Source organism: Bos mutus, chromosome X, assembly GCF_027580195.1.
Source record: "Bos mutus isolate GX-2022 chromosome X, NWIPB_WYAK_1.1, whole genome shotgun sequence".
NCBI lineage: Eukaryota > Metazoa > Chordata > Mammalia > Artiodactyla > Bovidae > Bos > Bos mutus.
The window spans coordinates 6358444-6384225 of NC_091646.1; the positions used below are offsets into that span (position 1 = coordinate 6358444).

Consider the following 25782-nt stretch of genomic DNA (forward strand, 5'->3'; position numbering starts at 1 on the left):
CTCCCACTACATGTATTACCATATCTTCCCCATGTGAATAGTCATCGGTAGTTATCCATTTTCTAGTCCCACGACCAATATAAAAAGTCACCATACCCACCATGTTTTATCAGTTTTCTCTTGCTTTATCCTTAACGTCTATTTTCCAAAGCATTCTAGCTGCCATCATTACTTAATTTCAGACTTAATCTTCTTACCTGTCTCTATAGTGTTCTGCATTAAAAAAAAATTATTGAAGTATAGTTAATTTACTGCATTAAATAGTTGTGTACAGCATGGTGGTGGTTTATCGTTAAGTCATGTCTGACTCTTGCAACCCCATAGATTGTAGCCCACCAGGACCCTCTGTCCATGGGATTTCCCAGGCAAAAATACTGGATTGCCATTTACAGCATAGTGATTCAGTATTTGTACAGACTATACTTCAGTGTAACTTATTATAATGGCTATAATTCTCTGTTATACAATATTATCTTGGTTGCTTATCTATTTAATCTTTTAACCCCATATTTCTAATTTGTCACTTCCCTTTCCACACTGGTAACCATTAGTTTGTTTTTTATATCTGTGAATCTGCTTCTATTTTCCATATATATTCATTTGTATTGTTTTTTAGATTCTATATATAAATTATATCATACAAGTATTTGTCTTTCTTTGACTTGTTTCACTAAGCATAATATTCTCTAGGTTCATCCATGTTGCTGCAAACAGTGATATTTTATTCTTTTTATGGCTGAGTAATATGCCATTGTGTGTGGAATATATGTGTATATACCACATCTGAAGCCAGTCATCTGTTGATGGGCAGTAGGGCTCCTTCCATTTCTTGATCATTGTAAATAAAGATGCTGTGAACATTGGGATGCCTGTAACTTTTCATTTTTTCTATTTATATACCCAGGAGTTGGATAGCTGGATCATATGATAGTTTAATTTTTATATTTTTTTGAGGCAACTCCATACTATTGGTGTGTGCACCAATTTACATTCCCACCAACAGTGTACAAGGATCCCTTCACTCCACATTCATTCTAGCCTTGGTTATTTGTAGACTTTTTGATGATAGCCATTCTGATAGTTGTGAGGTGATATCTCATTTTTGTTTTGATTTGCATTTCTCTAATAATTAGCAGTGTTGAGCATCTTTTCATGTGCCTGTTAGCCATCTGTATATCTTATTTGATAAAACATCTGTTTAAGTCTTCTGTCCACTTTTTGATTGGGTTGTTAATTTTTTGATATTGATTGTAAGAGCTCTTTGTATATTTTAGGTATTAACCCCTTGTTGGTCATATTGTTTGCAAATTTTTTCTTCCTTTCAGTAGGCAGTTTTTTCATTTAGTTTACTTGTTTCCCTCACTATGAAAAAGCTTTTAAATTTGATTAGGTCTGATTTGTTTATTTTTGCTTTTATTTCTTTTCCCTTAGGAGACAAATCCCCAAAAAATGTTGCTGTGATTTATGTCAAAGAGTGTTCTACCTGTGTTTTCTTCTAGGAGTTCTGTGGTTTCAGGTCTTGCATTTAGGTTTTTAATCCATTTTGAGTTTATTTTTGCATATAGTGTGAGGAAATGTTTTGACCTCATTGATTTACATGTATCTGTTCAGTTTTCCCAACAGCACTTGTTGAAGAGTCTGTCTTTTCTCCATTGTATAATTTTGCCTGCTTTGTCATAGATTAGGTGACCATAGGTGCATGGTTTAATCTCTGGGTTTTCTATCCTGTTCCATTGATCTATGTGTCTGATTTAGTGCCAGTACCATGCTTTTTGATTACTGTAGCTTTATATTATAGTATGAACTCTGGGAACATGATACCTCCAGCTTTGTTCTTTATTCTCAAGATTGCTTTGGCAATTCAGGGTCTTTTTGTGGTTCCATATGAATTTTAATGTTGTTGTTCTAGGTTCTGTGAAAAATGTCATGGGTATTTTAATAGGAATTGCATTAAATCTGTATATTGCTTTGGATAGTACGGCCATTTTAACAATACTAATTCTTCCAATGCAAGAGCGTGGGATACCTTTCCATTTCTTTGTATCATCTTCAGTTTCCTTCATCAATGTTTTATAGTTTTCAGAGTATAGGTCTTTCACCTCCTTGATTAAGTTTTTCTTAGATATTTTATTCTTTCTCTTTCTGATAGTTAATTATTAATGTATAGAAAAGCAACTGATTTCTGTACATTAGTCTTGTATCCTGCAACTTTGTGGAGTTCGTTTGTTACTTCTTATAGTTTGAGGATGAAGACTTTAGGGTTTTCTATATGAAGTATCATGTCATCTTCAAAGAGTGACACTTTTAATTCTTCCTTTCCAATTTGGATGCCTTTTATTTCTTTTCATTGTCTGATTTCTGTGGCTTGAAATTCCAATACTATGTTAAATAGAAGTGGCCATCCTTGTCTTGTTCCTGAATTTAGAGGAAAGGCTTTCTTTTTCACCATTGAGTATGATGTTAGCTGTGTGTTTGTCATAAATTGTCTTTATTATGTTGAGATATGTTCCCTCTACCCACTTTAATGAGAGTTTGCATCACTAATGGATGTTAAATTTTTGTCAAATGCTTTTTCTATGTCTGTTGAGATGATCATGTGATTTCTATTTCCATTCCTCCTTTTGTTTATGTTGTGTATCACATTGATTGATATGTGAATTCTGAAGCATCCTTGCATCCTTGGAATAATTCCAGCTTGGTCATGGTATCTCATTCTTTCTGTGTATTGTTGGATTTGGTTTGCTAATATTTTGTTAAGGAATTTTGCATGTATATTTCATCAAATACATTGGCCTGTCATTTTCTTTTTTTTAGTTGTGCCTTTGTCTGATTTGGTATCAGGGTAATGGTGGCCTCGAATGAATTTGGGGATGTTCCATCCTCTTCAACTTTTTAGGATAGTTGGAGGATAAGTATTAGTTCTTCTTTATATGTTTTATTCCCCCATGAAGCTGTCTGGTCCTGGACTTTTGTTTGCTGGGAGTTTTGTAATTACACCTTCATTTTTACTACTAGTGGTCACTCTGGTCATATTGTCTGTTTCTTCTTGATCCAGTCTTGGAAGATTGTATCTTTTAAGAAATGTGTCTATTTCTTATAGGTTGTCCAAGTTGTTGGCATACATAAGGGTCTTGTTTATTTTTTTTTAATCTAATCAGCCATCCTGTCTTTTGATTGGAGCATTTAGTCCATTGATGTTTAAAGTAATTTTGATAGATATGTACTTATTGCCATTTTATTACTTGTTTTCCATCGATTCTAAATGATAATCTTGCTGGGTAAAGTATACTAGGTTGCAGGTTTTTCCCTTTTAGGACTTTGAATACATTATGCTACTCCATCTGGCCTGCACAGTTTCTATGGAGAGATCCGCTGATAGCATTATGGCGATTCTCTTGTATATGACTCTGTTTTTTCTCTTCTGCTTTAGAATTCTCTTTAACTTCTGCCATTTTAATTATGAAATTTCTTGATATGGGTCTGTTTGGGCTTATCTTGTTTGGGATCGTCTGTGATTCCTGTACCTAGATATCTCTTTCCTTCTTCAAGTTTGGGACTTTTTTAGTCATAATTTCCTCAAATACATTTTTGATGCCCTTCTGTCTATTTTCTGTTTTGGGGAGTCTGAATATGTTGGAAAGTTTAATGTTATCTTAGAGATCTCTTAAGTTGTATTCGTTTTTTAAAATGTATTCTTCTTTCTGCTGTTCTGGTTCAGTGGTTGGTATTATTCTATCTTCCAGACCACTATGTGTTCTCTGTATCACTCAGTCTGCTCTTCATTCCCTCTAGGGGGTCTTTTTGTTTCAGCTTTTGAATTATTCATTTCTGATTGGGCTACTTCCTTGTTAAAGTGTTCATTGTTTAGATCAATTCTTTTCCATAATTTAGTTAACATTTTTATACCAATGTTTTGAATTCTTTATCTGATAAATGATTATCTGATAATTTGTTTATTTCTGTTTCAGTATTCATTTTTTCAGGGCTTTTCTCTTGTTCTTTCAATTGTGAGTAGCTCCTCTGCGTTTTAATTTTGCTCAACTTTTTCCATCTGTGTGTGCATGCTCAGTTGCTTCAGTCATGTTGGACTCTGTGCAACCCTATGTAGCAGTTACCTATTATGGTCTTGAAAGAGTTTTCTTATGTGGGAGCATCTCTATACAGACTGATTGTGCCCAGTGCCTTTGATGGGACAACTGGTTTTGTTGTGGATGCAGATCAGAATTTTTCCTCAGGGTGTGCTGGCAGTGATTGCCTTGGTAGTGTGTGGGGCTGGAAATGAAGGAGTTAGAGATGGTCAGGGTGTGAGGTGGGGCTTCCTCTCTGCTCAGTGGTTATCAGTGCTCTGTCAGGAACAGGGTCTGATACCAAGTTGCTGGAGCAGAAGCCCCAAGGGTGGGGCTCAAACTGGCTGTGTTTCCTTTTAAGTGTGTGATTTCCCCTCACCCCGCACTGGGACATTTGCCTCAGAGGAGGGGAGTGGTGCAGTAAGTGGGGCCCATGTGCAGACAGAGGCCTCATGCGCTGCCTGTATAGGGGTCTGCAGCTCTACTCAGATGCAGCCTCGGGTGTGAGCCCCCTTCATCACTCACAGTTGATCACTGCACTGCCTCCACCAGCCCTGGTCCCTTGTGGAACTGCTCCGCAGATCTGGTAGGACCCGCCTGGACTCTGCGTGTATCAAGTAGTCAACTGTGGAGAGCAGCTGCCCTCAGAGATCTGGGCTGCTTCTGAGGTGCTGCCTGAGGAAGTGTCAACCACAGTTACCACGATTCCACTGGGGCTCTGCCCCGCTACACTGAGTCACTTCTGCGTCCCATGATCTAATCTTTTCTCTCAATCCTCTGTTTCCCAGATCCAGTGCCATGCTGTGGCCTGGAGTGCGTGGGGCCAGAGTGTTCACTCTGCTCAGGCTGTGGTGCATGGCAAGGTGGTCTCAGGAAACCCAGCATCTGCTAGGGCAGATGTCTTTCTTCCCTGCCTGAGGGCAAGTCAGTGAGTCCAGTCTTCTCACAAGCAGAGTCCCGCCTTCACCAGACTTTCTATCTGATTCAGTGGTCCTCCAGACAGCTAAAGGGGGCTTGTCTTCTTCACACAATACTCACAGACTGGGCTGTCCAGTCTGTGGCTCACGCTGCTCCCTCCCCAGGGCTGGTATCTGCCCATGTGGTCTTCCTTTTCCTCCAAGTCCACTCCCAGGAACACAGGTCCCAACCAGAGACTTTTCTCTCTGTCCTTCCCATTATGTGGGTATCTTTCTTACAGCCTTGGTCATACAGGAGTCCTTCTACCAGTTTACAGTTAGTTTTCAGTGAGGATTGTCCCACACGTAGATGTACTTTTTAAAATAATTATTTATTTATTTTGGCTGTGCCAGTTCTTAGTTGCGGTACAGGGAACCTTCAGTCTTCACAACGTGTGGGATCTTTCAGTCTTCACAACGTGTGGGATCTTTAGTTGTGGCATGCGAACTCTAGCTGCAGCATGTGGGACCTAGTTCACTGACCGGGATCAAACCCAGATGCTGTGCATTGGGAGTGTGGAGTCTTAGCCATGGGAACACCAGGAAAGTCTTGTACATGTATTTTTGATATGTTCCTAGAGGGATGTGACCTCCACATCCTCTTACTCTGCTGTCTGGATCTCCCTCCTCTCCCTAAGAGTACTTTGCAAATCTTTTATTTCACACCAAAGTTCTAGGTTCTCCAAACAGTCCCTCCTTCTCAAAGCAGTACACATGCAGTTGCACTCAAACAAGTACCCTTGGGAATTGAAAGTTAAGCAGCAACACAAAATGCACCTTTCTGACCTTTCCTTGTAGACTTAGCTGAAGAGGGGTGTGTGTGTGTGTGTGTGTGTGTTGTTTTTGTTTTTTGGCTTTGTTTTCTTTTGACCTACAGCATAGTTACATTTGGCGGCCATTTATGCAATAACAATTCTGGACCCTGAACAACAGGTTGAATTCTAAATTTACTTACAGTTTCACTATATTTATTTCATAGACCCAGTCAGTAAAGATTCATTTTGTACCAAAGTAAAAAACTGCTGCAACTCCATCCAGGTAATCATTGTGCATTCAGATGGAACATAATCCTGCATTAGAATTCTGTGGTTCTTCAATATTCTTTCATAGGACATGTGGATATTAAAATGCACTCAGCTGCCCTTTGAGTCAACCATAGTTTCAGTAGCTTTTACTTAAAGGATATGAAAGCCTAGGACACTGTTGTAGAATTGGGAATAATTCATATAAGCACAACAAACCACATGAATAAAATAGTAGTCATGTACTAACAAAGCCAACAATGTTGGGACCATAACATTATTATTTTTAAAGATTGATGGCAAATTACAGTAAATGTTTCCTTTAATGCCATATAGATGTTTCTCTAACACAGGGTTTCAGGGGGCTCAGCTAGAGTGCTGCAGCTTGTTTTCAACTACATTAAATCACTTTATCAATATACTTCAGTTTTAACAAAAGCTTTTCTAAAGCTTACTGGAGACCTGACTTCTCAAATAGATTTATGGAAAGAGTTCACTATTTACTCACAGGTAAGCTTATTTACAGTATAAAAAATTCATGCTAAATGTTCTTGGCCATATATGTTTTATGTTTTACCCTTGTTTCATTTTAATCCTCTTTCTTGTTTTAATCATCTTCCTTTTTAAATAACTTTTTTTTTAAAAACATACCTGTGATGCCATGTAGAATGTGTCTGCCTTTTGATCCCTCTGGCCCAGTAGTCTACCTCTGACAGAGGCACCAAGTGGTATGCTATAGAATGACATATTTCTCCTCCTGAACTAGTCCTTGAAAGGCTAGAGAATCTTCCCATATTGTGCTAACAATATCTTATATTTTTTTGGAAGAAATAATCCATTGTAGAAATTTATCAGCCACATGTATATCTAATCCTATGGAGGGCCCGCTTGTATTATTTTTGGAGAAAGTTCAAACATTTACTAGCTTTTTCATGAAGTCAAAGGTAACTTTAGTGTGTAAAATTTCCTTTTGAAAATAAAGTGCTAGAGTTCCAGGATCTAATGCACAAGTTTGCATGTTTTCCTGTGCATATCTTTGGCAGTCCTATAGATAATATTCACCAATCTTTTCTTAGTTTTTGCCTTTCTAATGCTAAGAGCCTTTGGTTTTACTTTTTACTCGACTTGTAGCTCCTATGCTCCCTTAGTAATTTTAGTTGCCTTTTCATATTTCCATTTTATATTCTGCCAAAGGTGTCTTCACCAGAACTGTACACAGATACCATCTTGCCATTGCCAGGGGTTCAGTGAGAGGGAAGAATATATGTGTAAAGTTGAATTGTACAAGATTCTTGACCACCTCAAACCCTCCATTCAAATATTATCAAGGGGGAAATGAAATCTTAGTATTTGGGAACATAGAATAGAAGCTCATGATTTTTAATGCTGTTTTGAGTCAAGGTAGTATTTTAACTGTGGTTTAAGTACTATGGAAAGTTAACAAATGAAGCAGAAGACATAGCTTTTGCCTTTGAAAAAGTTCCTATTAAATAGGAGAGCTGTGGAAACACGCATATATACACAGCGCAAAGTAACATGCAAGCAACTGTTGTACAGAAACAGAAGTAAAATGGCTAGGTGACTAAGAGGCCTAAAAGAAAGAAGATGAAAAGATTGTTATTATAGAAGTAACCTGAGCTGAGCCTGAGAAACGAGAAAAATCAATCCTAGATGACCTTAAAGAGTGCCTGTTTAGGAGACTGGAATAATAGAGTGGTAAGGGGGAAATGCAGATGGTAATAGCCTGTGTGCTAAATGGATAATGAAGCAATAGAGGCAGCAGATGGAGACAGTTTGGCAAGGAAAAGAAGGAGATAAATAGTTTGATAACTAGATAAAAGGGCAGTTGGGTCATTTTATTCCTTTCTTTTTATTAAAGAGAGACGTGTGGTTGTTTGAATAAGACACCAATAGAGAAGGAGACATTGAGGACGCTAGGAAGAAAGGAGATGGTAAAGGGACCAAAGTCTCCTGGGAGAAGAGAAAGGGAGGGAGAAGCCTCAGAGATAAACTGACACCGATTGTATTGCACACTGAGTATGAGAGAGACATTTTGATACTATGGAAATAAGAGATAGGGGTTCAAAAAGGGAGCACAATATGTTCAATAAATGTTATCATCTATTATGATTATTATTACTATTATATGGTCTGTAATGTATTTTATTTGTGAAGAAAAGTTTTAATTTGATATATATTTTCTGGATTCCTAAAATCTTTTAAAATATGTAGCAATATGACAACCCATGAGAACTAGTGCCTAAGCTGGCCACTTCTCTTTCCCAAGACCTGGCACAAGATATATGTGTTCAGGTATATGTGCTCAGACTCTTTGCGACCCCATGGACTGTAGCCCGCCAGGCTCCTCTGTCCATGGGATTATCCAGGCAAGAATATTAGAGTGGGTTGCTATGCTTTCCTCCAGGGGATCTTCCCAACCCAGGGATCGAACCCAGGTTTCCCGTATTGCAGGTGGATTCTTTACCAGCTGAGCCACAAGGGAAGCCCACAAAAGGGGAAGCTAGACAAAATGAGCTATGACCTTCCCTGCTGCCACCTTTCCAAAGTCCAGAAGGATGTGATCAGAGTAACCTACATGTAACAAACATATAACATTGTATAAAATTTATAAAATAGGCATCCCTGCTATGAACTACCAATTACATGTCCTAAAAGTTCTGGCCAGGAGACAGTTCAGCCTCTAGATAGCAAGTGACCTTCTAATACCACTTGGAAACACATCAAAACTCTTATGACTCTGTATGGTAGTTTGTGTGAATGCATGTGTAGGTTATGCATGGCAATTTATACCTTCCAACCATATTTTTTGTCACAGCTTTGTTGAGATATACAGTTGCATGATTAGAACTTTTAAAAAGTGACAGGAATATGTACATCCATATACAGTTGTCTCTTGGTATCCATGAGGATTGGTTCTAGGACCCTCACAGATACCAAAATCTGTGGATGCTCAAGTCCCTTATAAAAAATGGTGTAGAATTCGTATATGCAGTCCTCCCATATACCTTAAATCATCTCTATATAACTTATAATACCTGATACAATGTAAATGCTGTTAAATAGTTGTAAACTTGTGTGCAGCAAATTCGATTTTTGCTTTGTCGAACTTTCTGGGATTTTTTTTTCTGAATATTTTTGATCTACCATTAGTTGACTCTACAGATATGGAAACCATGGATATGGAGGGCCAACTGTTATTTACATACTATGTAATTCACTGGTTTAATGTCTACAGCTCAGTGATTCTTAGTATATTTAGAGTTGGGTAGCCATCACTACAATTTAATTCTAGAATAGTTTCATCATGCCAAAAATATACTTCATAGGCACTGGCAGTCGCTTCCCATTCCCAGCTCCCCCCAGCCCCTGGCTACCACTAATGTAGTTTCTGTCTCTATAGATTTGCCTGTTTGTACATTTCATATAAACGCAGTCAAAATATGTAGACTTTTCTTTCTGGCTTCTTTCACTTAACATAAGGTTTTCAAGGTTGTCCATGTTGTAGCATATACCAATACTTGGCTCCTTTTTATGGCTGAATAATATTTCGTCGTATGAATATAACATATTTGTTTATCCATTCATTAGTTGATGAATCTTTATGGATTTTCACCTTTTTTGGGTGTTATGAATAATACTGATATATGTTCAAAGATAGATCATAGAGTCTAAATCCAATTCAAAATTCATCCTTTAACTAATGGTACAATTTTAATAATGCCATTTTATTGCTGTCTGGGAAGATGTATGTAATAGTCAATAAGCTACTGTCCTGGAATCTGAAGTCTGTCAGTGTATGGTCATAACTGTTAACACTTATACTGTAGTGTATTTCTCAAGTGTAAGAATAGGCTCCCCGGTGGCTCAGTGGTAAAAAATCTACCTGCCAAGGCAAGAGACACAGAGAGAAGGAGTCAGTCCCTGGGTCAGGAAGATCCTCTGGAGGAAGAAATGGCGACACACTCCAGTATTCTTTCCTGGAAAATCCCATGGACAGAGGAGCTGGGTGGGCTACAGTCCATGGGGTCACAAAGAGTTGGACACGACTGAGCAACTGAACCTGCATTCAAGATTAGTTAATGGACTTTTCTACACAATCAGCTATGTATTATCAGTGTCAATAAAACAGAGATATTTCATTTCTGAGCATATTTTGTTCACAGTTAATTCCCAAAGATCTATGTGTGTAGATGATTTCAATTCTTCCTCCCACCAAACCTTGTACTGAAATGTCAAAGTACTAAATAAATTATCAAGATTACTATTTTATTTTATTAATTGATTGAAATAGCAATTACCAAGCACCTACTACATCCAAAGTTCATTCTTCCTTATCTTTCTCTTGCCTACTAAGTGTAACAATATGAAAGTGAAAGTGAAGTCATTCAGTCATGTCTGACTCTTTGCGACCCCGTGGACTGTAGCCTACCAGGCTCCTCCGTCCATGGGGTTCTCCAGGCAAGAATACTGGAGTGGGTTGCCATTTGGGATCGAACCTGGGTCTCCTGCATCGCAGGCAGACGCTTTAACCTCTGAGCTGCCAGGGACAATATGAAAGGCATGTGTAATACACTATCTGGAAAGTGAGAGTTGAATACATGTTTTTCTTGAATGGTTCACATAAGGAAAATTATACAAAGCCACATAGATGGACAGGATAGGTTTTTCATTATCTCCTTTTCATCTCTGAAAAAGATCACTTTTGATCACTGGGAATAAAACCATTTTGCTCCAAGCACAGATATTCTAAATTTCACAATGATTCAAGTGTTACTGTGAAACACTTATTATATTTGAAAGAACACAGAGAAGATGGTACTTAAATCATGAGACACACACTAGGACTAATTCAGGTGAAAGACTGTACCAAAGCCATTTGATTGTGTCTTTTAATGATTTGGAACATGCTATAGGATGAAATGAAGGGGAACCAGGACCTTAAGGCTTATTTCTTTTTTATATCATTGGACAACATCCCCTTCCATTAAAATGGTACTTTTTTAGCTTAGGTACTTTTTATGGAATTTGCAAATGTCTTTAAAAGACTGTAAGATTGTTGTTATGGGCACCAGCACAGCCTTTAACCTAGTGATTTTTACACAAGGACCTGGTAGTGGACAGGGAAGCCTGGTGTGCTGCAGGCCATGGGATCGCAAAGAGTCAGACATGACTGAGACCAAACTGAACTGAAAAAACTATATTCTTGACATATAAATGTGTTTATTTTTTCTACGTAATATAACTAGACTGCATTCAATGATTCTGTGCAAAACTCAGTGGGACATTCCTAGAAGACCCCACTCCCCCTTCTCAGCCCCCTTCTGCAGCCCCCCCCCCCGGGAGCCCCAGAGGCACAGGGCCTCCTCCTATCCCCACCCGCCCTGCCTCCCTCCCTCCCTCCCTCCCTCCCACTCTCCCTCTTTGGCCAGCCTGTTGATAAACATTGAATTTGGAAGATGCTTTGGGATGGAGAGAGGCCAGCGTCCAGGCACCCCCCTCCAATTAGGAACCCTGGGGTGCTGCCTGTCCGCCCACGCGGCCTGATTCCTGGTGACACTCTGCCCCCTGCTACTAGCAGCCGTCATGTCTTCTAGGAATGTCCCACTGAGTTTTGCACAGAATCATTGAATGCAGTCTAGTTATATTACGTAGAAAAAATAAACACATTTATATGTCAAGAATATAGTTTTTTCAGTTCAGTTTGGTCTCAGTCATGTCTGACTCTTTGCGATCCCATGGCCTGCAGCACACCAGGCTTCCCTGTCCATCACCAACTCCCAGAGCTTACTCAAACTCATGTCCATCAATTCGGTGATACCATCCAACCATCTCATCCTCTGTCGTCCCCTTCTCCTCATGCTTCCATCTTTCCCAGCATCAGGGTCTTTTTCCAATGAGTCAGTTCTTCACGTCAGGTGGCCAAAGTGTTGGAACTTCAGCATCACTCCTTCCAATGAATATACAGGACTCATTTCCTTTAGGATTGACTGGTTTGATCACATTCGTGTCCAAGGGACTCCCAAGAGTCTTCTCCAACACCGCAGTTCAAAAGCATCAATTCTTCAGCACTCAGCTTTCTTTATGGTCCAACTCTCACATCTATATATGACTACTGGAAAAACCATAGCTTTGACTAGATGGACCTTTGCTGGCAAAGTAATATCTCTGCTTTTTAATATGCTGTGTAGGTTTGTTATAGTTTTTCTTCCAAGGAACAACCTATCTTATAAGAACAACACTATTATAATCACATTATTAGTATTCAGGTATGTGTCTCAATGAAACTTTGGATTAGTCAATAGAACCACTACACATGATGTCTGTCACCAGTTCCTCCATCTGTATTTAATCTTACAGGTAGATTGACCTTTTCCTTTGCATCACCAGTTTGCCATCCTTCAACCTGGCCTATCTGCCATTGTTTTTTTCCTACTCAGCAGTTGATGCCTGTGTTGCAACCTATAAAGAGAGTGTTTAGCTCAAACTAAATTGGTGGATATTGGTGAGACTGTGATAACTACAGTACTTCACAGTTTGATATAATCTTCTTGGATTTGTGCAGGAGGCATTTGTTATTAGAGAATATGTTCTTCTAGGGCCTTCTGATATACTTCAGTAAAATAACTGATTAAATGACAATTAAAACATGAATATTACAAAATCTGTACCCTAGTGCTATATTTTAACTCTGCCACTGATGATTTGCAAATGAAGAATCAGAGTCAACGTTAAGTTTGTCCAAAAGTATTCCACTTACCTATATTGATATAGAATTTCATCGTGAAATCACACTACATATTGTTTTTTGCATGTAATTTCCTTCTCTTTGGTTTTCCCCTTTGAACTACATTAAGAAAACTAATGAAATAATAAATTAACCAATAATCACTATATTGTAATCCATAACTAGTTTTGAGAGAAGTGAAAATGGAGCAGTCTATTTAGTGAAGTAAATTGCTAACAGGGAGATACCTTCCTTTCTGATGCGCTAAGCTCTAAAAGATTAGGGGCTGAGAAATTTTGTATCTACAAGCTGTGAGAATTTTTCTAATACCAAATCACTGCAAAAAAAACTTGCTTTGCTATTTTTATTTAAATTATAGTCCACATGTTCATTCATGTTAGCCTGTCTCTTTAACTACCTTGTCTTAACTGTGATACCAGTTCTCAAAGGGTAAGACCATCTTCTTTTAAAATCATTTTATAGATGACATGTATATATGCTTTGTATATTTAGTAATTCTAAAAACCAGGGAACTCCAACAACACAACTTCACAAGTTTATTTTGATTTAGTGAATAACATTAAAGTGGCCTTATGCAATATATGATGCTATAAAATGCAGAAGAGAGAGATACTGTAGCATTTGGTAAGGCTCATATATAAAGGTTAACATCAAAAAAAAAAAGGTTAATGTCCATCAGCCAGTTTTGTCCTGAGTTTTTAAAAATGACAACATCTGCATTCATTGGAGACCATTTTCAGCACCTTTAAAATACTATTTGCTGAACCTAAAACATTTTAAATTGTCTTATATTTATAATATTGTTTGCATGACCAAATGATGCATTTTAACCAGTGATAAAAGCCCCTAATGAGGCTAGCAGTTGGATAAACTGAACATTAAGTTGAGAATAGAAGTGTCCACATAAATACAGTCTGTTAAGTACTGCTCATTGAAGAGATCTGTCTGCTCCAGGACCTTGAGAGTTAAATGTATAATCAACCCATTATGGACCAAACTTCTGTCTCACATGGAAAAAATAACTTCCACTGAAAAATAGGGTCCTCAGTTGGTCATTTATGATCTCAAAGGGCATATTTTATTATAAATGTCAATTTCACAAAATTATGTGTCCTGTAATACATAATTATGTTCAAAATTGCATTTGAAATCTATTATTAACAGTTAACAGTGAACATTCTTAAAATAGTTATTACTCTTGGCCTTAACACAAAAAGCAATAATGGAGGTATTTTAGGGAGTTAAAAGCTGCAAGGCATTGGCCTCCGAATAAAGTCACTGCAGGTGTGTTTCTTAATGGGCTGTTAATTTTATAGCTGGTGAACACAAAGGACAGAGACCATGTGTGTTTTTAAACTGTGTTTGGTGTGGAAAAGGAGTTGATGGCTGAAAACTATAAAGGCAGTGTGAAATAAGGCCAAATTGAGCTTGCCCTCCTGAGATGTAATCCTCCTTGCTCAAAACCAAGGCCAACTCAATTCTTGCCATTCGGCTTCTGTTCCCACCACCACATAACAAAGAATCCCAGAGAAACTTATATTAAGCCAGCACATCAGAAATAATTAGGAAATATGACAACAAATAATAAAGACCTAATACACTAACATTCTCTCACACTAACCAGCTCTATAAAGAGCTGTTTCCTGTTTTTGCTACTAAGTCACTCAAACTTAGAGTTTTGACTCCCTCCTCCTGCATCCCTCATACCTAGGTTCTCAGGGTTCTTAGAACCTTGCATCTCAGTGTGTGTGCTGAGGACCAAGAAACATGAGCGTTACTTGGGAACTCACAAGATCTAAGTTCTCCAACCAGGGATTGAACCTGGGCCACCACAATGAAAGCATCTTTTCTTCCTGGGGAAATAATTTGTTTTATTGTTATCAGTTCAGTTCAAGTTCAGTTCAATCGCTCAGTCATGTCTGACTCTTTGTGACACCATGGACTGCAGCATGCCAGGCCTCCCTGTCCATCACCAACTCCTGGAGTCTACCCAAACTCAAGACTGAAGCGACTTAACAGCAGCAGCAGCAGCATGTCCATTGAGTCGATGATGCCATCCAACCATCTCATCCTCTGTCGTCCCCTTCTCCCGTCTTCAGTCTTTCCCAGCATTAGGGTCTTTTCAAATGAGTCAGTTCTTTGCATCAGGTGGCCAAAGTATTGGAGTTTCAGCTTCAACATCAATCGTTCCAATGAATATTCAGGACTGATTTCCTTTAGGATGGACTGGTTTGATCTCCTTGCTGTCCAAGGGACTCTCAAGAGTCTTCTCCAACACCACAGTTCAAAAGCATCAATTCGTGTTCCCCAGTGCACCAGCCCCAAGCTTCCTGTATCCTGCATCGAACCTGGACTGGCAATATTGTAAAGTAAAAAAAAATAATAATAACAAAAGCATCAATTCTTTGGCACTCAGCTTTCTTTATAGTCCAACTATCACATCCATACATGACTATGGGAAAAACCTTTGACTAGACAGACCTTTGTTGGCAAAGTAACGTCTATGCTTTTTAACATGCTGTCTAGGTTGGTCATAACTTTTCTTCCAAGGAGCAAGCGTCTTTTAATTTCATGGCTGCAGTCACCATCTGCAGTGATTTTGGAGCCCAAAAAAATAAAGTATGTCACTGTTTCCACTGTTTCCCCATCTATTTCCCATGAAGTGATGGGACCAGATGCCATGATCTTAGTTTTCTGAGTGTTGAGCTTTAAGCCAACTTTTTCACTCTCCTCTTTCACTTTGGTCAAGAGGCTCTTTAGTTCTTCTTCACTTTCTGCCATAAGGGTGGTATCATCTGCATATCTGAGGTTAATATTTTTCCTTGCAATCTTGATCCCAGCTCGTGCTTCATGTAGCCCAGCATTTTGCATGATGTACTCTGCATATAAGTTAAATAAGCAGGGTGACGATATACAGCCTTGACATATTCCTTTCCCAATTTGGAACCAGCCCATTGTTCCATGTACATTTCTAACTGCTGCTTCTCAACCTGCATACAGATTTCTCAAGAGGCAGGTAAGGTGATCTGGTATTCCCATCTCTTTCAAAGGCTTTGGCATAGTCAATAAAGCAGAAGTAGATGTTTTCCTGGAACTCTCTTGCTTTTTCGATGTTCCAGCGGATGTCAGTAATTTGATCTCTGGATCCTCTCTGCCTTTTCTAAATCCAGCTTGAACATCTGGAGGTTCATGGTTCATGTACTGTTGAAGCTTGGCTTGGAGAATTTTGAGCATTACTTTGCCGGCATGTGAGATGGGTGCAATTGTCGACAGTTTGAGCACTCTTTGGCATTGTTATAAATAATAAATAATTATTATAGTAATTATTATGTAATAATTTGTTTATATAATATATATTATAATTTGTGTATATATAATAATATATAATTTGCTCTGTTGATATAAATAATTATAAATAATAATCTTTATAGTTTAGATATATTTTTATAAGAAACATATAATTAGATATTTCTTCTTCATTCAGATTGGTCGTTCTTACTGTTTAACACAAATGTCTAGTTCATGACTCCTTATTTTTAATGATAAATACAGGTATATGGCAGAAGGAAATGACAACCCACTCCAGTTTTCTTGCCTGGAGAATCCCATAGACAGAGGAGCCTGGCGAGCTACAGTCCATGGGGTTGCAAAGAGTCAGACATGACTGGGAGCAACTAACACAGACACACACACACACACACACACAGATATATGGGGCTTCCCTGGTGGCTCAGATGGTAAAGATATAGATATATGAAATTTATCTTCCATCTTCCTCATGCTTTCTAATTGACCCATCTAGTCTGTCTTCCCTTTCTTGTCTTCATTTAGAATGAATTATTTTTATCTCAGTACTATTGTCTCTATGCTAGTTCAAAAAATAAATTTTTATCTTTTAGTATTTACAAAAGATAAAATACAAAATTACAATAAGATTTTTGAATTTATAGTAATCTGAAGTTAATTGATATTTGTACCATTCCTTAGGATAATCCAGCTTTACACTTCCCAGATAATATGTGATTTTTTTAACCTAATTGTGGCAAATATGGTCATATATATTTAAAGTATACGTCATGATGACTTGATATACATATATATTATAAAATGGTTTCCAAGATCAAGATAATGAAAACATTTATCACCTCACATCGTTAACACATGTCAGCTCATGTGTGTGTGTGTGTCTGTGGTTGAAAATGCTTAATATTTACTCATAGCAATTTTCAAGTATATATTACCATATCATGAACTATATTCACTATGCTGTATATTAGAGCCTCAAAACTTTTTATAAGTGAAAATTTGTTTCCTTTGACCTATATCACCCCATTTCCCCCTCCCTCCAGCCCTGGAAACCAGCATTCTATTCTTATTTGTATGAAATCAACTTTTGTCTCTCTGCCTTATTTCACTAAGCACAGTGCCCTTCAGATTCATCTTTATCCATTTATCCACTGAAGGACATTCAGGTTGTTTCCATATCTTGGCTATTGTGAATAATGCTGCAATGAATGTGGGATCCTGATTTCAATTTCTTTGGATATATACCCAGAAGTAGCAAAGCTGTATCATATGGTAGTTCTATTTTTGGCTTCCTTTGTGGCTTAGCTGGTAAAGAATCCACCTGCAATGAGGGAGACCTGGGTTCGAAATCTGGGTTGGGAAGATCCCCTGGAGAAGGAAAAGGCTACCTACTCGAGTATTCTGGCCTGGAGAATTCCATGGACTGTATAGTCCATGGGGTCACAAAGAGTCAGACATGACTAAGCAACTTTCACTTTCACTTTTATTTTGCATTCCCACTGATGTAGCCACGCGTTCCGGGAAACAAACTCACTCAGATGGACAATGCAGATAGTGGAGTGTAGTTATTACACCGGTGGGCCCAAGGCAGAGTCGCCTCTTAGCCAAGAACCCCGACCAGCATTTGTGAAAATCTTTTATACCCCATGTGTACGTGTCTGAACCCACCACTCCAAATTCCTTGAGACTTATATGAACCAAGGAAAATACAATCCCAATAACCCCATCATTCACGTGCCACATACTCATGTGCTCAAACAGTCAAACAGTTAGTCAATAATCAATACACCTGAGGTTACACTCCGATAGATACAGAAAGATTTATGGCCTGTCTGGAGGAAGGGGTGATTAGTGTATGTTTTCTCTTAGGCAAAGAGTAACCTAGATATGATCTTCAAGGTTCCCCTGTCTGGAGGGGGTCTTATCCTTCTGTTGTTGTTTTCATAGGCACTAAACACAGAGTTCAGAGTCCATTGGAAAGGTGGCCGAGCATGATCAGCATGAACAGGCCTAAGATGGAGTCCAGGCCCTATGAATTCCTTCTTCACCACCAACAGTGCACAAGGGTTTTCTTTTCTCCACATCCTAACCAACATTTATCTTTTGTCTTTTTGATAATATCCAGCCTAACAGGAGTGAGGTGATATCTCATTGTGATTTTGATTTGCATTTCCCCAGTGATTAGTGATGTTAAACATCTTTCATATACCTATTGGTCATTAATATGTCTTCTTTGGAAAATATATATACTCAAGTCCTTTATCCATTTTTAAAAATTGGATTATTTGCATTTTGTTATTGAGTTGTACAAGTTCTTTATATATTTTGGATATTAATGCCTTATCAGATACACTTCGCCTTCCATCCTTTCCCTCTAACCCTACTTCCAGCTTCTTCTATCTACATACACGTACCCTGCACCTTAGCTTTATAGAGTCTCTCTTTGTTTTGGTTCAAGCTGTTCCTTTCACATGGAAAATTCTTCCCCACAGAAAATTCTTCAACTCTGTTGAAATCCTTTCCATCCTTTAAGGCTCATCTTGAGTACCACTTCCCATAAATATGCTTTTCTGATTCACTCATTTGTTTATTCATTGAATAAATATGTACTGATCACAGAACTACATTCTTCTGGTTACTGGAGATAAAGCAATAAACAAAACAGCCACAGCCTCATGGACCTTATATTCTATCAGGTGAAAACAGGTGATAAACAGGAAATAAGTAAAAGACATGTTATATTAAGTGGTGATAAGTGCTAAGAAGAAAATAAAAGAATATAAAGGGGGTTCAGACAGCCAGGAATGATGAGTATCCTCTGATCAAATACCTTTCCTTCCTTTGTATACCCAATGCAAGTATTTTCCTTTACAATGTGGCTATTTGCATATTTGCCCTATTTTTCTCTCTTATATTCAAAGTTCCTTGAGAGCCAGAACTTAATTTTACTCATCTTTGTATGTCCTTTACCATCTGAGCCACCAGGAAAGCGCATCGTAAAGGAGATATCTCCTGGGGTTCCCCTGGTACCTCAGCTGGTAAAGAATCCACCTGCAATGCAGGAGACCCCAGTTCAATTCCAGGGTTGGGAAGATCCCCTGGAGAAGGGAATAGCTACCCACTCCAGTACTGTGGGCTGCAGAATTCCATGGACTGTATAGTCAATGGGGTCACGAAGAGTCGGACATGACTAACTTTCGCTTATAGCTGTATCTCCTATACAGCTGTAGGTATCTCCAACAGCTACCAAGACAAAGTTCAGTAAATAATGGTTCAAATGACTCAAATGATGGAAATAAGTGCAATAGTACTTAAGAGGAAGGAGAGACTGATACAGTGGTTGGTTGGGAAAGACTCCTTGGAGATAGTTAATTTGGATAAGGTTTTACAAGATGGGTGGGGTGAAAAGGAAGGAAGAGCTGAGTAAGTCTGATTTGATATATATGTTCTTGAAAATCTAAAAACCATTGTTTTATCAACTGACTAATATTATGAATAATTTTCTTTATTTTTAAAACCAGTGTTTCAGAAGGGACGGGCAATAGACACTGGAGAAGTTGACATTGGTGCACAGGTCATGCAGACCATTCCACCTGGCTTATTCTGGCGTTTTCAGATTACTATCCACCATCCTATATATCTGAAATTCAATATTTCTTTAGCCAAGGACTCACTGCTGGGAATTTATGGCAGAAGAAACATTCCACCTACACACACTCAGGTATTTGATATTGTAGATATTTCTTGACCCTTTCAGAGAGTGGCAGGATGAATAGTTCAGGGTTTGTGACTTGCAAAGTATGTGGGAGTCAAAGGTGATGGCAGACAATTTTGTAATGAGCAAATATCCAGAATAATCACAGTCAAGTGAATGAAAAAAAAAAAAAAAAAGATGCTATTGAGCAATAACAACTAGAATTTAGCAAAACAGGTTCAAAAAAGGAAGTTTAAGAAAATATTCTTGCAACTGAAGTTCTGCTTCCTGGAACAGGATGGTCATAAGCCTTCCCAGCCCCCTCCTCTTTTTTAGTCTTGGTGCCCACACCTCCACTGGTTCCATATATTCCTGACCTGTTGTCCCAATAAAGGAATGCAAATCAAGAGGGAAATGTGTCAAAAAGGCGTGTTTTGTCTTGTAGGTAAAACATACTCCTTATTATTGTTAAGAAAAACTTAAATAGGTAAAACCTGTATGGTTTACAAGACCCTTCTAGAAACCTTTGCCACTTCCTTTCCCTTAATTTCTTTCTCTTATCTTTTCCTACACAAACCCATTTGAGGCCCTGTTCCATCTAGGTAGCATAAGGAATGGTAACCATTTGGGGCTTGGGATATATGTGCCATGTTCTTGTCCAATTAGGGACAAAAGAAAAGAGGACAGGGTCTTTGAATATTTCATTGTGTTACCACAAAAGTAGTACATTATGTTGAATGTTTTGACTATTCATTTATTAGTTTTAAAAACTAGAAAACTTTTTAATTTGTAATGACGATCATGGTAACATTTCAAGGGGAATGTCTATTTTCAAGTATCTTCTATCCGATACTTTTTTGTAAAATATCAAGATTCTCTTGCATAATACCAAATAATTCTTCTATATCTTGCTTAATTATTTTTAATACTCTAAAACTGAAGGGTTGGTAACATTTATAAATATCATGGAGGGTTATTTTGTTTTCAGAATTAATAATATGCTTTGGGGTTTAGATGTACTTAAGAATGAATTGCCTCTTTTCCCACTCTGCCCACTTCCAGGGCAAAGAAGCATGAAGTATAAGTGATGTGAGAGATGTTTATCAGTCTAGAGGTAAAAGTCGTGGCTCATATCTGTGTTTGCATTTGTTCCAGTTTGATTTTGTAAAGCTAATGGATGGAAAACAACTGGTCAAACAGGACTCCAGGAGCTCTGATGATACCCAGCATTCTCCTCGGAACCTAATCTTAACCTCACTGCAGGAAACAGGTTTCATAGAATATATGGACCAAGGGCCTTGGTATCTGGCATTTTACAATGATGGAAAAAAGATGGAACAAGTATTTGTGTTAACTACAGCAATTGGTAAGCTGCCTTGGCTATGATTTTGAATCGACAGCATAGCCCCAGAAAGACACAGTGATGAAAGAGATACAGATGTTATTGAAGCTTATTGCTCATTCTGTCTTAAAGTCATTACTCAGGATACATCACAATGAGACAGGTTTACATTGCTGTTGTCAGTACTGTTGTTTAAATGCAGATTAAGATTTTTAAAATGCTCCATTATTTGCGGCTATTTTAGGATACCTGCCATGCTCCTTTTTATATGTTTTCAACAGGAATAATACCCTGGATAACACTATTACTGAGACTACATAGATGAAAACCTTCACGAAGAAGGGAAATAAGCAAGAGAAGCCCTGTTAATTCAAGTTCTATTAAAAAAGAAAAAGCAAATAAATACCTTTTTGAAATGGAAAACCTAGTATCAACCCAGTTCTTCTTTAGAACAACTGATTCTGGAAACATTAAGATTGCAAAATATAACCTAAGCATAGAGAAGAGTCTTAAGGATAATAACTTGGGTCATTCAGAGTTCTTTTTTTTTTTTTAACTTTACATAATTGTATTAGTTTTGCCAAATATCAAAATGAATCCACCACAGGTATACATGTGTTCCCCATCCTGAACCCTCCTCCCTCCTCCCTCCCCATACCATCCCTCTGGGTCGTCCCAGTGCTCTAGCCCCATGCATCCAGTATCGTGCATCGAACCTGGACTGGCATCTCGTTTCATACATGATATTTACATGTTTCAATGCCATTCTCCCAAATCTTCCCACCCTCTCCCTCTCCCACAGAGTCCATAAGACTGTTCTATACATCAGTGTCTCTTTTGCTGTCTCGTACAAAGGGTTATTGTTACCATCTTTTATGCGTTAGTATACTGTAATGGTGTTTTTCCTTCTGGCTCACTTCACTCTGTATAATAGGCTCCAGTTTCATCCACCTCATTAGAACTGATTCAAATGTATTCTTTTTAATGGCTGAGTAATACTCCATTGTGTATATGTACCACAGCTTTCTTATCCATTCACCTGCTGATGGACATCTAGGTTGCTTCCATGTCCTGGCTATTATAAACAGTGCTGCAATGAACATTGGGGTACACGTGTCTCTTTCCCTTCTGGTTTCCTCACTGTGTATGCACAGCAGTGGGATTGCTGGATCATAAGGCAGTGTTTAGTTTAAAAATCATCACAATGACTCGTTCACTGCGCTCAGAGCCTATTAAAGAATATTCTTTTCAGTACAATGTCTACACACACTCTTACTCATTTTCACCCTAGTTAATCAGAGACAGCTCATTCTTGTCATTTTGGGGGGTGAAGTCATTCCCCTTTATATAACCCTTTATATGAATAAAGCTGAGCTCTTTAGCAAATTTAGAGCCCTAGGAGTATACAACTCATAGACACAGTATTTTACTGTGTGAATTTTCTGAAACACATGTCTTTTAAAAGAAGGGAAAATATTTTACAGCTGTCAGTTTTCTATACAACTCTCACCACTTTATCCTTTAGTTAACCTGTTCTACCATATGTTTAGGATATCGTGTTGATTGTTAATAGATATGCCATGTGCTCTTTATAACAATTATATTCTTTATAACAATTATATTCTATTTTTACTTGATGCTGAAGACCTTTTGTCAGTATAAAATGGTATTCTAGCCACAGATTATCAAAAACTTGCCTCTAAAGTAATCAAAAAGGCAATAAAAATGCACCAATGATTTTTTCACTTAGAGAAAAGCTCCACTGATCTTACATCTTCAAAAGACAAAATGTTTGTTAAATTAGAAATATATATATATATATATATATATATATATATATATATTTTAAGTCATGACACTGTTTTGCTTCTCAGAGATTCAGTGGGGCAAATTCAACAATTGCATCTTTCATGATATTTGTCCACCAAGACTCAGTTTTGATAATGCAAACTAATCAGATATGAGAGATTGAGTTTCTCCTAAGAAATCAGAGCAATTAGAAGACTTAAAATATTTGTGAAGAGGATTTTCTCTCTTCCTGTTATCCTTACCCCTAAGTTCAAGTTAAAACACTAACCAAGCTATTAACCTTTCAAAAATCAATAGACCCAGAAACACGCTTGGAGTTTTTTTCATGTCCCTTAATTCCTTTCCCAAAGAACCTAACCTTTGAGATATAATTTCCTATTATCCAGAGATTAAGCTCTTAGTTTCACATGCAACAACATATTTGCTTCTTCCTTACACAAGTCTGTTTCTTATTTCTCCTACAATTTCACTTAAAGAGAATTCAAGTAAATTTGCCAAAATGTCAAAGGTATATAAATTATTTACTCTAAATTCTCCCCATTATTTTTATGTTTTTTGTAATCGTTAAAAGAGGATAATATATTTGTTCCTTTGTCTATTATGTGGTAATATTATAATCAGTTGGATTGATCTTAACTATATTTGGTCTGGAGAAGGCAATGGCACCCCACTCCAGTACTCTTGCCTGGAAAATCCCATGGAGGGAGGAGCCTGGTGGGCTGCAGTCCATGGGGTCGCTAAGAGTTGGACCTGACTGAGCGACTTCACTTTTACTTTTCACTTTCATGCATTGGAAAAGGAAATGGCAACCCACTCCAGTGTTCTTGACTGGAGAATCCCAGGGATGGGGGAGCCTCGTGGGCTGCTGTCTATGGGGTCGCACAGAGTCGGGCACGACTGAAGCGACTTAGCAGCATATTTGGTCTGCTCATAGGGATCAAAACAGCATGATAACCATGTATTAAGTGACTAATATAGGCGAGCAACTAGCCTGTATTACTATATGTTATTTTCTAGTTTCATAGACAAAGTTATGAATAAGCCAAAGTCTTCACCAACCAGCTCAATAACATAATGTATACCATTAATGGAGTGCCATTCTGCCCCAAGCACTCTACATTCAGTTATCTTGTTTGATTCTCATCACAAGCCTAGCATAGGTATGCTGCTGCTGCTGCTAAGTTGCTTCAGTCGCGTCTGACTCTGCAACCCCATAGACGGCAGCCCACCAGGCTTCCCCATTCCTGGGATTCTCCAGGCGAGAGTACTGGAGTGGGTTGCCATTGCCTTCTCCAGCATAGGTATAGTGGTACTTATATTACAAATAAGAAATCAGAGACTTGGGATGAATAAAGAAGTCTCACAGCCAGCAAGTGGCAAAATTGATATGGGAGACACTCAATATCTCTGATTCCAAACCCCTGCTCTTTAGAACATGCTCATTCCATAGGATTATTCATTAGGTTTGGTTTCTCCCATGAGAAAATCTGCCAGAAGCAAAACCCATCATCAGCGCAGATGCAGATCCAAAAGCTCTAGCATAAGAACAGGGTTTTAATCATAGAACTTTAAAATAATTCTCAACTCTAATGAACTGGTGTCTAGGAAGTAATTCTGGAGTAAGATTTAAAAGATGGAAGACAAACTTCCTGGAGGCCATTATAAATAGAAAAGCACATTCTTTTTTATCACTATCTATTTATGTGTTTCTGCTGTAGCCATCCTCTTCTGGAGTCCCCAGGCTATCCCAATGTCTCTTTGATACCAGTGGAGGTGGCAGCTTCCAAAACCTCCTCCATTGCCTTCTCTTCTCATTTGCATTGCAGGTGTTAAGCTCTGTGCGGCATTATGGGCCTCAGGACAATTCTTAGATAGTCAATAAGACAGAGGGATTTTTATTTATTTTGATAGCAAATTTTATTAAACATTTTCTCTCTCCAGTAGCTACATTCCCACAAGGCTGCTTCCATGAAGCTGTCAATAGGACCTGGTATGAAATTAAATTCAAGTATATTTACCTTTGAAATTTTCCTCTATAGCCTCCTATTAACCATGCAGGGCAGGGAAAATCCAAATGTAGATTTAAGAATGGCCACTTCTTTTTGGTATAAGAAAGCAAAACAAGAAAAGAGATAATAATTGTTCCATCTCTGAATGAAAAGAAATTAGACTCTTTGTGCCTTTTTGTAATGATCTTTTAAATAAAGGAATGATTTTCTGAAAATTACTAATGTTTTAATGAGTTAAAAAGTGGTTAGCTCATTGTCAAATGTTACGTTCCTGCCAGCCCAGTTTTCAGCAAATGCCATGTGTCAGTTCTTATCCACTTCAGTTTTCTAGCACAGAAATCAGAGAACAGACCATTGTAAACTTGCAAAAAGGAATCTGATGTGTTCATATGGATGTCACAAGAATGATCTCCACTGTAGATAGGATAGCCATCCACATGGCCACTGGATTCATTCTCAGCTTCCTAAGGATCCCCTAAATGGACTAGATGCCACGTTTTTCCTCTTGCTTTACTTCTGCCCAAGGCAGAATTCCAAGTCTAGATTAGAATTCCTCTAACCATGGAAGTTTGCTCTTTGAAGCACTGGTTCTCAATTCTTTAATTCAGTCTTCACCTGCAGGGTCACTTGAGGTATTTGTTAGAATGTAGATTACTGGGCTGCATCCTCAGAGATGGGGGCTTCCCAAGTGGTGCTAGAGGTAAAGAATCCTCCTGCCAATGCAGGAGACACAAGAGATGCACTTTCGATCCCTGGGTCAGGAAGATCCCCTGGAGTAAAAAATGGCAACCCACTCCAGTGTTCTTGCCTG

At 38.1% G+C, this 25782-nt stretch overlaps 1 protein-coding gene across 1 annotated transcript in view; it reads left to right on the plus strand.

Annotated features, from left to right (window-relative positions):
- The window catches only part of LOC102276527 (teneurin-1), a 413260-nt gene that overhangs the window by 108167 nt on the left and 279311 nt on the right, over positions 1–25782 (plus strand). The window contains exons 4-5 of the mRNA XM_070365791.1: positions 19639–19838; positions 20967–21177. Coding sequence (XP_070221892.1) covers positions 19639–19838; positions 20967–21177 — 411 coding nt within the window. The remainder of the gene's footprint in view (positions 1–19638; positions 19839–20966; positions 21178–25782) is intronic.